This window comes from Malaclemys terrapin, chromosome 4 (assembly GCF_027887155.1).
Source record: "Malaclemys terrapin pileata isolate rMalTer1 chromosome 4, rMalTer1.hap1, whole genome shotgun sequence".
Classification (NCBI taxonomy): domain Eukaryota; kingdom Metazoa; phylum Chordata; order Testudines; family Emydidae; genus Malaclemys; species Malaclemys terrapin.
The window spans coordinates 19304801-19322955 of NC_071508.1; the positions used below are offsets into that span (position 1 = coordinate 19304801).

General features: G+C 51.7%; 1 protein-coding gene across 3 annotated transcripts; it reads left to right on the plus strand.

Moving 5' to 3' along the window:
* Nucleotides 1-6666: 6666 nt before the first annotated feature.
* SMIM29 (small integral membrane protein 29) lies at nucleotides 6667-17842 on the plus strand. Of its 3 annotated transcripts, none has more exons than XM_054026645.1 (6): nucleotides 6667-6745; nucleotides 7424-7541; nucleotides 10064-10252; nucleotides 11664-11689; nucleotides 12526-12631; nucleotides 16754-17842. In XM_054026645.1, the coding sequence occupies exons 3-6, from the start codon at nucleotides 10142-10144 to the stop codon at nucleotides 16814-16816; spliced, it is 306 nt and encodes a 101-aa protein (XP_053882620.1). In that variant the 5' UTR covers nucleotides 6667-6745; nucleotides 7424-7541; nucleotides 10064-10141; the 3' UTR covers nucleotides 16817-17842. The 3 variants fall into 3 exon arrangements, with proteins under 3 accessions (XP_053882620.1, XP_053882622.1, XP_053882621.1); XM_054026647.1 differs by having other exon boundaries at nucleotides 12565-12631; XM_054026646.1 differs by lacking the exon at nucleotides 6667-6745 and adding an exon at nucleotides 6748-6785.
* Nucleotides 17843-18155: the final 313 nt, after the last annotated feature.

Sequence of the window (18155 nt, forward strand, 5' to 3'; positions counted from 1 at the left end):
TCAGTGGCCGCGTGCCGTAGAAATCACTAATAGCCGCTGCCTAGGCAGGCGGGCGTAGCCGAGGGCAGAATTTCTTACAGCGTCCGTTGAATGGAGACGGGTTGTCGCGTTGGGTGCGCTGATATCTGCAGCCCCCTCCCTGGCTTTTCCCAGGACCACCCCGCAACCTGGGCCTTTCAACCCTTTTCAACCCGCTCCCCCAAGCCCAACCACCCCCCTTCTCCCACTGCAGCCGTGGGTTTGCTGTAGTAGGGTTGCTGCCTGGCACCCATTCTCATCGCAGGGTGCTAGCGATTCCCCACCAGGCCAGCTCGGTTATTCCTCACTGGGCACGGGCGGGGCGCTTGTCTGGTCTCCCCAGTGCCCACCTATTGCTTTGCAAAGACCCCCCTGCTTTGCTCTGGCTATGTGCTCTGGGGAGGGCTGGGTTCTCTCCGCCTCATGCTCTCCTTCCTCGTCTTTCCCTCGAAAGCAGCCTGCCTGCTGGCTTTCTGAGAATAGGATGCTGAGAGGCTTGTCAGCTGAGCTCCCCCGGCCCCACCCACGCCGGCTGCAATAGCATTGGCAGCCGCCGCCCCCTCGCCTTTTGCTTTATGGATCCATTTCTCATTTGACCCAGTTAGCGGTGCCATCTGGTGCCTCCGCGCACGCAAAGAGGATTACGCAGCCGCCGGTAGGAGGGAAGGGAACTGGCGCAAAGAGGCTCGCCCTCCTCCCCTGGCTAAGCCGAGGTGGGGGTTGGGTGCAGCGGGGAGGATCAAGGCTTGGGCTCCCCCAGCCCCGTGCGAGACGGCGAAGATAATCGGCTGGCACGTTTGTGCATCTCCCCAGCGCAGTGCAGAGGGCTACCCAAGCTCTGCCAGGCCAGTTGTATAGAAACAATCCTATGCACTACCCACCCGGGTTCATTACTTAAGCTCGACCCCTACCCTGGAAGCTGGGGGAGTATCAGTCCCATTTTGTTTTACAGGGGGAAACTGAGGCACGAAGCGGTTGGTTCGTTTTCAGTGTCCTGCCCCAGATCATGGAGTGAGCCACTGAGCCAGGAAAACAAGCTAGTTCCACCCAGGCCCACTAGCCAACAATTCCTCCCTACAGATAGCTTGATTCACTACTTCAGCACAGCCACTAGTGTGGAAGGCAGCAGCTGTTTGACAGAGCATAGCAACCGTGCAGAATAGGACAGGAAGTGGAGAATGCCAGAGCCAGTGAAACGGCGGGGGGATTTTAAGAAGGCAGAAGAGATGTACTGTCAGGACGCTTCGGCTCTTGCAAACAGTGCGGTTGCATTATGAATGTTCCCAGGAGAGCAGGAGCTTGGGTTTATGTCTCCTTTGAAACGTGGCACCTGGTAGCAGCGCGGCGCTCCCTAATGACACCACCTGGGATCCTGGAGACGCGCTAGAGCTGCGTGAATTAGGGGGAGATATTCTCTGGGCGGTTCTGTTTGAATGTCGGTGCACATTGGTGTTTGTCCGCCTTTGTGATTTTTTTTTTCGTGTGCTTCAGTGCTTAAGCTTTATTCGCGCGTGTGCAAGGAGATGACCCGTCTGGACCTGTGCTTAAGGCACTGCAGTCAGGAGACGCTTGATACTGATGCTGCCACCGACTTTCTGGGTGACCTTGGGCAAGTCACTTTCTCTCTGTGTGTCTAAAATAGGAGTAATACTTCCTTTCTCCCTCCCTTTGCACAGTTATGCCCTGATCTAAGCTCCCGGGTGGCAATACAATGAATAATAATAAGATGCTCACAAAAGATGGATATAAAGCTTGAATATTTGCCAAAGGCGCATTGTAGATTCACTGGTAACATTTGCCGTTTATGTGCTGTTGGTCAGTTACATAAATCGTCCGCTCAAGGAATGGAAACAGTGCCCCGTGTCATTCCGATCACTAACCAATGCAGTGCCAAGTGTGACTATCTGCAGTGAGCAATAGGCAGGCCAAGTCCGAGTCCCTGAAGAAATTTGCAAATCACGGCGGTTAGCTAATGAATTTGAGAATCTCATGGACAACGGGCCAGGGCATTTAGCCAAAGTTTCTGATTAAATGATTCATTCTGACTTATTTGCCGTAATTGCCAACACCACCTCTTGCAGCACCGGGGCTTTCCCTGGAGGGCATCTGACTGCAGCCTTGCTTGGCCCAGCCTTATGAAATCAAAGGAGCCTGGAGCCTGCGATGGAACTAGCTGAGATCTCTCCAGCTAGTCTTGTTCATTTTCCCTTTGGTTACCTGTGACGCTGCAGGTAGGGAAGGTTGCAAAGTTGTGTGCGTGTTAAGGAAAGCAACAGTTTGCAAGAACCATGCAAACTAGGCAGCTGCTGGTAGAAGCAGCCAGTCTCTGCAATGTACCCCGAAGACAGCTGGAGGGAGGGAGTGATGGCTGATGCTGCGATTTGTGTTGCAGGGACAGTTTCCAGTAATGTTCAGAGCAGCTCAACAGTTCGTCTAGTCTGCTCTCCTGTCTCTAGCAGCAGCATCTCCCAGATATTGCAAAGGAAGGTGTGTGTGGGGGGGAAATAAACACAAGGCACCAGACCAGTAGTCCAGTATACTGTATCCCAAAGGGAACCCTGACCCAGCTGGAGAACAGCTCATGCCTTGAAGCATGAGAACGGAAAGTCTGGTCATCTTGGCTGCAGTGCCTGCAGATGCTGTTGCTATTCTAGTGCTGTTCATTCACAAGTGACTGAAAGGCACTAGCCAATCCGAATGGTAGCAGGGCAACAGAGAGTCAGGCTCCTTCTGCCTTATTTTTTTTTTGTATTCTCCTAAACCATTTGCCTCTCTCATACCCTGCAGCAGTGAGTTCCCCAGGCTAACGATGTGGTGTCTGAAATAGCTCTATGTAAGCTTGGAAGGGTTAGATTTTATTGATCAATGTTGGTAACGGTTGATTTCACCGTACACACACAAACCCACGAAACAATATTTCCATCCACCATAATCAAAATGTACAGCGAGGCAAAGTAAGGAAAATGCTGCTCGGGAACTTAGTAGGGATTGATTTCAGGATATTTACTTGGTATATTTTGACATGTGATGTTGATAATTTGTGCTTTAATGGTTATAAAGCTTTAACTTTGACTAGCAGTGCCTATTGTCATTAAATGAATATTGCCTCTCCCCCCCCATAATTTCATGTAACTGTGAAAATGTAAATTGATAAGAAAATGCTTAAAAATAAACATCCATTGTATCTGTCGAAATTATAAGGAAATAAAAATCAAATTCTGCCAAGCCTAGGTATATGGTCCTTTTAGAATCCTTTCCTAGCTGTTGCTGTTTTCATGTATAACGATAATTCTTTTCTTACTCTTAAACCCTCCGCCTCCATAACAGTGTGTCAGCATTTTCCACTTCCGCATCTTAAGTTTGACATCGAATTTGGGGCCATGCATGTATTTAAATGTCAATTATCATCCCATCCACACAGTGCTTTAAGCACATCAGGCCTGACAAAGCATGCGCCTCAGCTGGGATTAATCTGTGGCGCTCCATGGGAGTGGATTTACACCCGTTGAGGGTCTGGCCTAACGAATGAGAGAGGATCAAAAGAGCTCAGAAGAACAGAGACCCCTGCTGGTCTGGACAGGTCTAAGCCACGGGTGCATAGGTTGTGGAGCATGCAGACTTTTCAAGGAGCCTGGGCCTCAGGCTGAATTCCCCATAGGTTGCACGTAGCCCTGTGTGGGTGTCTGAGCTCATAAGCCATGCCCGGTGTGTGCCTGTGGGGATTGGTCCTGCTTTGAGCAGGGGGTGGGACTAGATGACCTCCTGAGGTCCCTTCCAACCCGGATATTCTATGCGTCTGATGAAGTGGGCATTCACCCACGAAAGCTTATGCTCCAATACATCTGTTAGTCTGTAAGGTGCCACAGGACTCTTTGTTGCTTTTATGATTCTATGGTGGGTGCATTTGAACCTGCTCGAGAAGACACATGGCATTTCCATTCAGACCTGTTAGCGCTGTGTTTGGCTTCTTGACATGCACGTTCAGGTCAGAATAACCAACTGACACGGTCCTGTCTACACTGTAATCTCTGTCTAGAATCTGTAATGCAGTAGTCCTCCCACATGGATAAACTTGGTTTGCTCTGCAGAGTAGATAGGACTGAGACAAACTTTCAGACCATGCCACCACCCTGGACACCCCAAAGTGAGGGAGGTATCATCCCCTTTAACACATAGGGAAACTGAGGCACAGTGATGGCGTGTCACACAGGCAGTCACTGGCAGAGCTGGGGAGGTGGAACCCAGGTGCCTTGACTTTAACCCACTTCTCCTTTGCATTAACCTCAAGACTATGCTTCCTCCCATTCCACAGTTGCTTTTCATGTCCTGCCTATGCTTGCCAGAGCTATTGCCTTGACTACAGATTCCTTGAGGCTGGCTCTGTGCCTTGTGCACATGTAGGTTTTGAAGCATCTGGCCGGGAGCCAATCAGTGCTATGTGAAGAGTGGAAACATCTCCCTGTGGGATAAGGCCGATAACATACTGGGGATGTTGAAGGATCTGCTCTCTCTTCGGCATGCAGGTTCTCACGTGCACAGGGACAGGGAATGTCCAGGGAACGTCCAGGGAACATCCAGGGAACATCAGACTGGCACGTCCTGGGATTCCAAATGGAAAGACTTGGCAAGCCCAGGCGTAGCGCAATGCGGTGGCTGCCAGAGACAGGCGGCCTCCTCCCCACTGCCGTGGACTCTTTGAATGCTGCTTTAATCAAGGAGAGAGTTCCGTCTCCCAAGGATACTGCAACCCAGCCCGGTCTGAACGGCAGGGCCAGAATTCCACTCAGTGGGGTATCCAAAGAGAAGAGTCACAACATGGTGACGGGGGAGTTTCAAGTGAGGTTCCTACATCCCTATCGAGGCATCCAAATAAGTGGCCTGATTTCTAGAGACGCCCAACACCCCACAACTTAGTGGCAGTCATGGGGCTGAGATAAGGACTTAGGTACACAATTTTAAGCACCCAAGTTTGAAGACTTCTGCCACCGTCTTTGATTCAACTCATCCGTTCCTTGATTGTGAGTATGAGAAAGGCACCCCTGTGGCTTTGCTGTCACAAGCTCTGTACTAGCCTGATTTGCAAAGGTGCATAGAGCCCTCTACCTGCATTAACTTCAGCGAGAGTTATGGGCACTCAGCTTCTTGAAAAAATGAGCCCAAAATTGGCTCTGCCCCCAAGCTCTCAGGAGGAGGTGATGGCAGACTTAGCTCTGGGCCATTGAAGGCTCCTGGATCTGTGCTGTGAGCATCTCTCATGTTACAGGATCTGGTGACAACATGATAGTCACCTGATGTAGTTAAAGCAGGGTATAGAAGGGACCGAACATCACAGGGTCCACGATTAAGGGACCATGGATGCTACAAGGCCAAACCATGTGTTAATTGGGCTGGACACAATTGTGTTGCAGCTGGATCTGTGGATACGGTACTAGTGTCTGTAGCGAGGAGGCTTAGAGGTGGGCACAGAGCACTGAGGTGATATGTGCTACGGGGCTTTGGAGACATGATATGGAACCTCATGGACTATTGGGCTATATGTGGCACTGGGCCTTGGAGACCATTTTTTAGGACAAAGGATGTGACCTCAGAGCCTGCTGGGGGTACCCTGCTGCCCTATGGCCTTTGCCAGTTGGCTGAGGACGGAGTGGAAGAGCTGCAGTTGAGGGACATTTAAAGTTTCTCCATTATGTCTGCCCTGAAGTCTTCGTTGGATTCTACCCATCCTTCCCCAAAATAGGAAAGTTCAGCTCCTCCCAGGAAATCCCTGGTTTTCTCCTCCTTGTGGCCATGGAGGTATCTCAGATGCCTTCCAGCTATTGCAGGGTGAGTTATCTCCCCATATCCCTCCCATGGAGCCGTCTCAGGATGTTGACCCGAGCTGGGTGGCAGTGGGGCGCCAGTGGACCTGCAGCAGTATCTGAGCCCGAGTGCAGAAGCAAGGGTGTGGGAGCAAGATCCATCGATGTCTGCGGTGCAGCCATCAGTGCTGGTGCCTACAGCATGCCCGTGGCCCTGGGACGCCTACCCTGCCCTCATGGCACTGAGTTCATGAGGTGGTGGATGGGACCTTTAGCCCGGGCTAGGCAGCAGCAGCCCCGGCGGAACGAGGGGCCCTGTCCCGGAGAAGCCTGCATGGCATGGTGCACCGAATGGCACCCTCAATGCCCCCTGTCGCGGTGGCAGGGCCAGCTGGCTGCTGCCAGGGCCCTGGACAGACAGTGCCTGTGCGGCTGCTATAGCCACACATGCTGCCCCTTCTCCCCATGGCAAGACCCCCCCGCACTCCCAAAGATGCAGCTGGCCTGGGGGAGGGCAGCACCCTGGCAGATGGGGCGTCCCCAGCTGGTGTGAACCTAACAGCACCTCCGGGGGGGCTGCCCCACTGCAAACCCCTCCCATCCCCTGCGGGTCTACTGGGGCAACAGCCCCTCACCCAGGCCTTCATCTCTTCCGTCCTCCTCCTCCTCCTTCCTGCCCCTGATCCCTCCGCCCCAGCTGGCCGGCTCGCCCCTGGCCGGGACGCAAGCAGCTGCTGCCCCCTGCCGCCTCTCCGCTGCACCAGCCGCCTCCGTCTGGCCAGCCCCGCCTCTGTCTGGCCAGCCCCGGCTCCGCCCCCTGCCCGGCACCGGCCGAGGCCCCGCCCCGCCGCGGCCGGCTGTCAGTCACGCGCCTCTGGGCCCTTCCGGATGGGTGGGGCGAGGAGGGGGTGCGCGGGGCCGGGCGGCAGGTAAGGGGCTGGCGCTGCCCGGAGCTCGTGGCAAGCAAAGGTGGGGACGGGAGGGGAGTAGCAAAGGGAGGGGGGCAACAAGCCGGGGAGATGTAGCAGGGCAAAGAGAGGGCGTAGCAAACGGAGAGCCGGCAGGTTTGGGGAGGGGGGATGCAGCAGGGCAAAGGAAGGGTCTGGGGGTGGCGGCAAAGGGAGAGGGGTGGGGTAAAGGGAGGGAGGTGGGGGTGCATCAGGGTAAAGGGAGAGGGTGGAGTAGGGTAAAGGGAGAGGGGGCAGGGGAGATGCAGGAGGGCAAAGGGAGAGGGGTGGAGGATGGCAGCAAAGGGAGGGGAGTGGGGGGGTGCAGCAGGGTAAAGTGAGAGGGGGTAGGGGAGATGCAGGAGGGCAAAGGGAGAGGGGTGGGGGATGGCAGCAAAGGGAGGGGAGTGGGGAGGGTGCAGCAGGGTAAAGGGAGGGGGTGGAGTGGGGTAAAGGGAGAGGGGGCAGGGGTGCAGGCGAGGTACTGGAAAGCGAAGGGTGGCCAGACTAGGGGAAGGCAGGAGTCTCTCTGGGGCCTGCAGCAGGACGGGTTAGGGGAAAGTGTAGCCAGCAAAGCACAGCAAGCTGCAGGGATTGTACATGAGCCCGCAGGGTTTTCTTGCAGGGCTTTAGTTTGAGCCTGTGCTTGTCCTTCCTCAGGACCTAGCTGTAGGGCTTCGTAGAGCCTCCCGAGAGGGTGATGAACACGTCTCGGGAGTGACGCCTCGCCAGCAGCAGCCGTTGCACACACTGCCCAAGCGCTGTGGAGTTTTTGGTGGTGAGCAGGGCCATGCACTAACGGAGGGAGAGCTGGGAGGGGGCGTTATATGTACGGGGATGGAGAACACAGCAGGTAAAGGGAGACACTGCCACTAGGTTAAAAACGATAAAGCCCCCTAGCTTAGTACCAATAACCCTATAGATAACGAAGTGCTAATTTCTCACTATGCGTGCAGGCCCTGATCTTGCAATGGGCTCCCTGCCAGCAGATCCCTGCTATAGGAGGTCAATAGGCTGATACTTGTGCTGAGCCTGTTGCAGGATTTTAGAGCCTTATTCATTGCATTTCTTTTCTGCTTGGACAATGCAGGCTGACTCCTATGAGTCTGATGTGTACATAAGATAGATGTTACAATTCTAAATTTTTTTTTTGCTTGGAGACTCCATGCCTGTCTGCTATGGTGTCCGTTCCAGATAGGCTTTAAGGGCGAGTCTGAGTGTTGTCCCTCATGCAGACTTTACATTCGTTCTTTCTTTGTTAGGCTTTCCCCCCCCGAATCTGAAATAAGCCTTAAAGGTTTGTAAGCCATCTGTGCTCTGTCTGGGGGATAGAGAGCCACAGAAATGTAGGGATGGAAAGGACCTCAAGAGGCCACCTGTTCCATCCCTCACGCTGGGGCAGGGATAAGTAAATCATGGATACCAGGATTAATGATGCCATGGCCTAGACTAGTACTGTGGGGTTTGGGCTGCCGGTGGGGAATGTTTGCATCCAAGCACAATGATATTTCTTAGGACCATTCTGCCTCCTTTCCCCCAAACCTGGCCCTCGACTGGCTGCCAGCATCCCTTCAAAGGAGGAGAGATCTGATGATGGATTGGAAGCTCTTTGGGGCGCGGACCATTTTTGTTGATGTATAACACCTAACACAATGGGCTCGTGGGCCATTATGAGGTGCGACAGTAATACAAACAATAAACAATGGTGGGGCCTGGGATGAGTCCTGCACAGGACGCTATCAAGCTGCTCCCTGTGGCTGTGGGTCTTTGGGTAATTCCCTGTAGCGGATAAAGGCCCATTGTGCTCATCTGAGATGCAGCCTCATGGCTAAGGGCTTCCAGGGCGTTTCCTGACTCCAGAATGCTCGGGGGTCTGCTCCCAAGCCAAGATCTGGCCTTTGCTGTCTATTTCAATGTGTGTCTTTATCCATCTCAAGAGAGTTTTTGTATGTGCTGCGTATTGCAAACTCGTGCTCTGAGATACTTGTCTACGGCAGAGATTCTTTCATGGATTAAGCTGCTGGGGGAGGTCTCTGCACCAGCGTCACGGAGGAGAGATTTGAGACAGAGCTGGGCTGTTTTTTCTCACATCCCCAAATGGCGCATTGTTAATTATTATTTGTGTTACCGCTGCACCCAGGGCTCATTGTGCTAGGGGCTGTGAGCTGTCTCTGAACCGACGTCCTCATCTGGACGTTTCTGTGGGAGCAGTGAGGCCGTGAAGATGTGTTGGCATTTCCTTGAGCCTAGCGCTCTTATTGGTGTCAGGCTAATGCCTAGGGTTCCAGGTGAGATCAGGGCCCCGGTGTGCTAGGAGCTGTACGTGCATGTAGTGAGGAACGGTGCTTACGATCTAAATCAGTGAGACAAAGGGGAGGAGAAACAGCATTACCATCCCCATCTTAAAGGTGGAGAACGGAGGCACAAAGAGGGTGACTTGCCCAAGGTCATACAGGAGTCAGTGGCATAACAGGGAACTGAATCCAGGTCCCGAAGGCCAGTGTCTAAACCACAAGCCCGTCCTCTCTCTCTAGTAGATGCAACAGCCCGACAAGGCAGTGGTGAGGTGTGTGGGCTTCAATTCCTGCCCAGGTTGCAGGCAGGTATTACCTAGCACTGCAGGGGGCTGTGTCCTTCTCTGGCACCTTTCGTCTCAGCGCCTCACAAACATGACCAAGATGTCTGCCTCACACCCGGGGACTTAGGAGGGTGAAGGGAGGCACATCATCCCCGTTTTAACAGATGGGGAAACTGAGAGGGGGGACTGGCCCACATTTGAACCAGGGCCGTGACTCTGTCTTGGGCAAATTGCTTCTCCCTTTTTTGTGCCTCCATTTTTCCCCATCTGGCAAAAATGGGGGTGAAGTTATTGATGCAGGGCGCTTTGGGCTCTGTGGCTGGGCTGTGCTCTCTGAGCGCAGCGAAGCGTTGGAAAGCAGATGCTCAGCGAGTGCCTAATAGATGTGTGCAGGCTTGTTTTGAAATGTGCCGTTTCCCTGTGCAGCATGGGTAGCTTTTTAAAGCATCCCCCTCCTGAGTGCGTTTAAACGCTAAGGATCCGATCCCTTACCTGTTATACCTTCCCTTGACCCTAATGGGCATTGGGTGGGGCCTGAAGCAACCAATCGGATGTCACCGTCAGTCTCATGACTCATGTTATACGCTGTGGTACCAATTTGGGGGCTTCACATCCTTTCCCCCCACCCCCGGCTGGAATTTGGCAGCTGAATGGGAGAAACTGATTTGAATCTTAAACTTAAATCTACGATCTTGTTCTGATTGTTTGTTTATGGACGAGAGGGTTAGCCAAGAGGTTGTCTTCCCGATGAAGATCGGAGCCACCCCTCTGTCTCCTCTCGAGCAGCTGCTTCCGATGCAATGAGTAACACGACCACTCCCACCTCTGCCGGCACCTCCAGTGACTCCTTGGTAGGGTACATCCTGGTGCCCTTCTTCCTCATCACCGTCATCGGCATCGTTGTGGTGGTGGTAAGAGACTTGTTTTTGTTTGGGAGTCCCCATGGTGCGATCCTCTAGGTCGCTAGTTCAAATCCAGGCATTGACCAAAAGTTGTAACCACCTCGGTGGCTGCTGGTCCCAGTGCAGATCACGTTGGGAGCTCTGGCAGAGACCAAGGGCTGAATGGGCCCCATGGAGACCACACTCCTCTCTCACCCCTAGACGTGGTCTCTCCAGGTTGGGGCTGACCTATGCCAGTGTGTGGTGAGCTTGAGTGGCCGCTGCCTGGGCTGTCCCTGCTCTGTGGCTAGAGGATGTCAGTCCACCCAAGGGGTGGCCGTGTGAAGCCTTTCCCCAGCACTGATGTCCCCAAAGAGTTGGGGAGAGCGCGATCCGCGAGGGCGCGGTTCTCTGCTGGCCTGGCAGAATCTGCACTGTTGGTACAGTGCCCAGTGGCTTCTTGTCTCTGACCTTTGGCTGATTGCACTCCTGCTGGGAGGGCACTGGGCATTTAAATGCAAACAGAAGTGCCTCAACTCTCTTTCTCGGTTGGTAGTGGCCTCCACAAATACCTGGCTACGTCTGGCTCCTGAGAGCTGGGCTGGCCCAGGCAGCTCGCTCAGTCAAAGAGCTCAGATCTAAAATCAAAACCCGAGAGACCCTCGCGCCCCAAACAGTTTTGTTCGAATCGGGGAGGGGAGACCTGCGGTGGGGTTGCACGTAAAGGGAGGATTCATTGTAAGTGGGCAATGATGGGCCAAAGCCCATCCCCAGGGTGGTGTCTTGTAGACTATAAATGGGGTGAGGGGATTGGATGGCCTTTTAAAATTTTTTAAAGGGAGTGTGTTCTAGCTTGACCACAAGGCATGGACTCAATGCAGGACTCATTGGGTGAGGTTCTCTGGCCTGTCCTGTTCAGGAGGTCCTAGAGAGCAGATGGTTCTAATGGACCTTCCTGGCCTATGGTGATGGGGTACAGAGCCTTTCGTCTCTGCCAGCTGGATGGGTACTGCTTGCAGGCCACCCAGCAGCTGTCTGTGAAATGAGTGGATTTATCCGCTTCCTGCGGAATGTGTGTCCGGATCACAAGTCCGATGACAACGCTGGCAGCTTGATGGCAGTGGCATGGACTGAGCTTCTTTGGAACAGTCTCTTCCTAGGTGGCCAACTCCTCGCTAACACCTAGGGCCGGCGTCTCCAAAGCGCTCAGCCTCCAGCGTGTGGAGCTGTCCTGAAAATCTGGCGTCAGGTGCCTGGAGATCTCTGGCCAGCCCCATTGACAGGGGATGCTATGGGGGGAGAGATAGTGCTGCCGCCATCCAAATGGAGGTCTCCAGGGCTGGCCAGCCCCTTTCATTAGCGCCAAACTCACATTAAATATGATAATGCCAACCCATGGGCTGTGTGGTTGCTCACTACATGCTTTCCTCCCCCCTTGCAGATGATGTACATTCAGAAGAAGAGGAGGTAAGTGGCTGAGTCTGGGGGCTCTGGTATGTTAGGGAGGGGAAGTCTGTTTTTGCTTTGGCCGGAGAAGAGGGGTGGTCATACAGCATCTGCAGCACTGGCCTAGCTGGAGATGATAGAATAGATCCAGACTCACTCGGGGGAGCACAGGGGCCTTTGTGTGTCTGGGAGAGAACTCACTGGCTGTAGTCACTCGGTGCCTTTAGATTTAGGGCCTTCCCCCTAGATCAAGAATGGTGCTAAGGGAAGGGAGGGTGTGCAGTGAGGATTAACCTCTGTCCCCTTGTTCTGTCCATGTCCACCTTCTGGGGCAATGAATATCTTCCACCTGACTTGGATCCTCGGCTCTGTGATGCCAGATCCTTTGTGTGCGGCTATGACCTGTGGTGGCAATAGCTGGGGGCTCAAATGCTGCAGTCCTTGCACAGGCCAAACGCCCATTGACTCATCGTTGTGCTCGGTCCCAGTGTGCTAGGCGCTCCGCTGCCCTGAGGAGCTTAGACCCGAGTGTAAGAGGAGACAGTGGGTGGATTGAACAAAGAGATGGGGGAGGAGTGTGAGGTAACAGCGAGATGGTAGCTTTGAATGAGGAAGGAGAGCTGGCTTTGGCCCATGGGCTCAAGACCTGGGATGAGATTTTCAAAGCTGTTTAGATGTTCAAATTAAGGCAAGGAACGTGTCTAAACCCCCTAGGCGGCTCTGGAAATCTCAGCCCCTGTGACTGTCCCTTCCCCTTTGCTGGCCGTGTGATCCTATTGTCAGCGTCACCCTGGGTCCATAGCGGGGCTGCGGGTTCACAGAGCAGCCTCGCAGTCCCCTGTCTCTGCGTGTGTCAGGTTTGACAGGTTACGTCACCACTTGTTACCGATGTACAGCTACGACCCCGCAGAGGACCTGCACGAGGCTGAACAGGAGCTGCTGGGGGATCCAGACGACACCAAGGTGAGCTGCTCGGGTCCAGAGGCCACGCGCGAGAGCGGCTGTGGGCGGGCGGCATGAGTGGGTGTGATGCCACTTGGAGCCGGTCGTCCCCGGCGCCAGTCACGTTTGCTTTTGGGGTAACTTGCTTGTGAGTCAGGAGGGTTGCCAGAGAGGAATGTGAGGAGGCACTTTACCGAGCATCCAGACTGCTCCGGCTAATGTTCCTCATCCTAAATTATCTGCTGTAGAAGATCTGCCCAGGAGAGCACTGTGCATTCAGCAATCTTGTACAAGAGACACGGGGGATGGGGTCTGAGCACAGGACCTGGTTCAGTGCTTAAGTGGCTAGTTATGTGGGCAAGTAACAACCTTTCGGTGCCACTGTTGGCCTGTAATCACAGAGTGATTCAGGTTTCTGTGTAGTCTCTCAGGGAGTTTGCTCCTGGAGGTGAATTCCTAAGGGCTGTTGTAAATGCTAAGTTTGAAAGGGTCACCGTCAACTTGGCAAACCACATTTTTGGTCTGGAAACTTTGTATCTGGTATTGTTAATGGTAACAGTGGAGATCACTATCACCAGCCTGTTACAGCAAAAGTCGGGGGTTGTGGTGGAGAATCAGCTTGACATGAGTGACGCTGTGGCCAAAAGGGTGAATGCGATCTTGGGATGCAGAAATGGGAATTTTGAGTAGGAGCAGAGAAGTGGTTTCACCTCTGCATTTGGCACTGGTGCAACCGCTGCTGGAATCCTGTGTCCAGCTCCAGTGCCCACAATTCAAGAAGGATGTTGATCAATTGGAGAGGCTACAGACAGGAGCCATGAGAATGATCAAAGGATCAGAAAACCTGCCTTCTAGTCCTAGACTCAAGAAGCTCAGTCTATTTAGCTTAACAAAGAGAAGGTCAAGGAATCACTGACTTGATTACAGTCTATAAGTACCTACAGGAGGGACAAATATTTAACAATGAACTCTTCGCTCCAGCAGAGAAAGGTTTAACACAATCCAAGGGCTGGAAGCTGAAGCTAGATAAATTCAGACTGGAAATAAGGAGTAATTTTTTAACAGTGAGAGTAATTAACCATTGGAACAATTTCCCAAGGGTTGTGGGGGATTCTCCAGCACTGATCATTTTTCAGTGAAGACGGGATGTTTTTCTACAAGATCTGCTCTAGGAATTGTTCTGGGGAAGTTCTCTGGCCTGTGTCACACAGAAGGTGATAATCACAATGGCCTTTTTTTGCATTGGAACCTATGAAATGAATCGTCCTTTCTTTGGCAGCTCATTCTGTGTAGTCAGTTCAAAGGATTTCCTCGGTATTGTCAGGCCCCAACCTTGCAAACGTTTTACCATGTAACTCATTGGGTCTGTTCCCCGGTATAAAGTTACCTTTGTGTTTGCAGCATTGGTATTTCCTCTGCTGAAAAGAGCCCTAAACTCTAACAAGAGAGCAGAAAAACTTTGTCATTTGCTTTTCAAAGGATTTTAATAAGATATTCCTTTTAAAGGGGCTCTGTCAGAAACAGGATATTTTTTCCCACTTGGTCCATTTAAAAAAAGAGAGAGATTCACGTTGACTGTATTCCTTTAAATATCACTGCTGTTACTCAATAGGAACCATTGAATAGAAATGGAGGTATATTTAAAAAAAATCTGGCTTCAGAAAAAAATACTAAGAAATACCCACTTGCCTCTTAAAAACGTGGTTTTGAAAATTCCGTCATCTGCTGTAACTAGAGCTTTGACCCGCAGTACTTCAGTTACCAGGATCAGTAAAAATCGGTACAAGATTTTCCCCCTTCCTCATATTGATCATCCTGTCCTTTAAAATACACCTGTAGAGACAGTGACCCCTGGGTGAAAGGAGGCTGCACAGCTGAGGGAATAAGGCATTGAATTGTTGGTCAGGAAAGCTGAGTTCTGTTCTCAGCTCTGTAACTGACCTGTCCGGGTGTCCTTCGCTTCTCTCTGTTTTCCCATCTGTGAAATGGGGATAATATCAGGCTTTGTAATGTGCTTTGAGATCTATAGTTTAAAAACCCTATACAAGAATTAAGCATTTATTATTATTATTATTTTATTATGCACTTGAAATATGTAGAACAAATCCATAACTATTTAATGTAAAGCTCTGCAGAATAAAGTGGGCATATACCATTAACAATCACATCTTAAAATAAATGAATTAATAATACTGTAGATTACTAAAACTGTACAAAAGTCCAGATCTGATTTTCCACCATTTATACTGCTTTGCATTTCATTCCATTTGGATGATGAAAACAGGTCAGTTTCCCATTGTAGTTCTCACGTGCTATCCCAAGGCTGCAGTGTTTGGGCTGCAAATACAGCAGGGGAATTTTTAACTTAATTACATTGAATTTTTAAAAAAAAACCCAGCTTTCACAAAACCTAAATGTGGGGCCGCAAGCTCTAATTTAAAGGGTGTGATGGACAGGGAGTTGAGAAGAGGCCAAGTGCTGTAGATAAACAACATCGGCCCTGTGGAAATTAGGTCAGTGACTCAGGGTGTGTGGGGCGTGGCTGATTGCTGGGGATGTGTTAATGCTGAGATGATCACCAACAAAGCTGCGTGATCTTGTTCAGGCCAGTTGTCCTAGGCATGAGCCTAATGCACTAGATCAGAACTAGAGGGAAATTTAGATCAAAAGGGTTTAATCCTTGCCTGTTTCTCCTGTGCCTTCTTAGTAAGGCCAGGTCTACACTAAAACATTGTCAAACCAGCTACGTCGCTAAGGGGTGTGGCAAATCCACACGCTGGGTGACGTGGTTAAGCCTATCTATCTCCCGGTGTGCGCAGCACTAGGTTGACTGAAGGATTCTACACGGGTTTAGATCGGCTTAACTATGCTCACACCTCTGAGGGTACGTCTTCACTACCTGCCGTATCGGCGGGTAGCAATCGATTTATCCGGGATCGATATATCGCGTCTCGTTAAGACGCGATATATCGATCCCCGAAAGCGCTCACCGTAGACTCCGGAACTCCGCCAGAGCGAGCGGCGGTAGCGCAGTCGACGGGGGAGCCGCAGCCATCGATCCCGCGCCGTCTGGACCCCAGGTAATTCAATCCAAGATACTTCGACTTCAGCTACGCTATTCGCATTGCTGAAGTTGCGTATCTTGGATCGATTTCCCCCCCCCCAGTGTAGACCAGCCCTGAGTGACGTAACTAGATTGACCCATCTTCATAATGTAAACCAGCCCATAGCACCTTTCTGAGCTAGATTGCTGATGCAAATCCTGCCTGGATCAGCAGCAAGCTGTGCATTTACGCTCTGGAAGCGCTATGGTGCCCCCCGGTGAAATGAAGTGGTTTAGACTAAGTTCCATTCCAAGTGGGCTAGTGTACACGCTGCACAAACTTGTGCTGCAAGTGGTGCTAATTTGGGGCCCCTTTTGCAGGCAGACTCCGCGGAGGCCATGATTTGACTGGCTCAGAGAGACTGAACCCTTTGGCCAGGGGAAGGTGCTAGGGACATTTCCCCCGCGCTTGCCCACGTTCTGCCTGTTCTGTGCACAAACCGAAGGCTTGGGTCTGCAGGATTGTGTAGATTTTACAGGGTGGTGGAAACGAATTCATGAAAATAACTGGTTTGGGCAGGCAATGGGGCCTGTGATATTGGGCTTCAACTGAACTTTAACGCATGTTCCATGAGAGAAACTGACCACTCCAGCTGATCTGGCTTCTCCAGCATCTCAAGAGCTGCCTCTTATTACATGCAGTTGAGGAATGTTGTTTGCCGCTATCTCCTTGCTAGCCAGATAGCATCCAGAGTTTCTCCTCTGTGGCTGTGGACTGATATATGGGATTTCCAGTGCATCAGCTCATTTTCAGGTCATGACACGTGGAGGGGGGAAGGAAAACCAGCCCCTCATGATGCAGACTGCGTTTGTTTCTTTTCACCGCCTCAATGGACACTGGGAATTCTCGAGTTCTGATCCCGATGCCTTCCACGCCTCTGGCAAGTTGCTTAATCTCCGTGCCTGGGTTTCCTTATCTGACCGAGAGGTTAACCCTGACCTTGCTTTTGTGCCCACGGGAGCTTGAGGGGTGTGTGTGTGTGTGTGTGTGTGTGTGCCTGGCACTTTGAAGGCAAATAAGCATGTATTGTTTGTTGCAGGTGATGCGAGGCTGGGGTGGATATCAGCCCCATCGGACTCCGCTCATGGACATGAAAGCATAATGCAGCTCGGAGACCAGTGCCCAGGCGATGTACTAATCACCTCCACCCCTCTCCCTTCTTGTTGATTTCTGTGCTAATGTCAAGTCCTCCCACATGGAGTTAATTGTTTAAAGCTCCAACCTCCGTTTTGCTCGACTTCTGCCCCCCTCTCCCTGTTCTGCCCTTTACAAGGTACGGCGTGTGGGCGTAGTCCCTGCCAGCTTTAGCTTCCGAGTGCTGTCAGATGGTGCTGCCCCTGAGCATTCCTGCCGGCGAAGCACTGGCGGCATGGGCTGAGTCTTGGGTTTGCACGTTTTGACCAGGAACAGCTCTTTCCTCCTCTTGGTTGCGGATATAAAACCCTCTGAGCCTTTTCACACGGGCCCAGAAGAGAGGCTGTCGATCCTGAGAGTGTGTTGGTGAAACTCCATCGCTGGGTGGCTCAAAGACTCAGCCCCAATAAACCCAGTTATCACAACCTCCCCTTCAGTATAAGCCATTTAAAACCAACGCAGTTGTAGTATTGCAGATGCATCTGCTGACTGCACAGAGAACAAACCTCCTGCCATGCTGCCTATCTATCGATGCACATCTTGGGCGTGTTACTTTGCATGGGGCAGTCCCATGCACAAATCTGATTATTGTATCTCTTGCTCGCTCTGTATGGGGACCTAGTTTAATGGAACCTTTGCTGCGATCTTGAAATAGCTGACAGCAAGCATGTTTCCTTCAGCCCTGCAAAAGGCCATTCAGATGGGTGCATTTGAAACAGTCCTTTGATTCTAGTCACCCCAGGGCAGGGATGGGTACAGTTTGGCTATGCAGTAAAAAGAGGGTGAGTTGAGCAGAGCAAAACTGTCTTTGCATTCAGCCAAGAGGCCTTATGTATTTGCCAAGGAGGAGAAGTCTTCCTGGCACAAAAGCTACTGGATAGTAAAACAACCGAACTTTGTAATTCAGCAAGGTGGATCTTTCTATGTGGCTGATTTTTGTATTCAATAGTAGCTCATCTCTATATTTTGTAAATAAAAAGGCACCGTGAATGTGTGTGTCTCTGGCAAGATCTTTTTTTTTTTTTTTTTTTTGATAATCTGCAGTTCCTGTCTTTCCGCTTAGAGCAGTCAAAACCCATGTGAAGTGCAGCTTGTGTTGTGTTAACCCTTTGTCAACTGCAGAGCTGGGCCTGGGACACCATGATTGAAAAGGTATTGTGTCCTCTGAGCAGAATAGAAACCTCACCACCACCTGCCTTGAAGTCAGGTCCACTGATCTCTCCAGACTATGGCATGAAGTGTGTGTGTGTGGGGGGGGGGGGGGGGGGGGGAAGGCTGGTCCTTGGCTCAGCCCTGTCTGCTTGCTC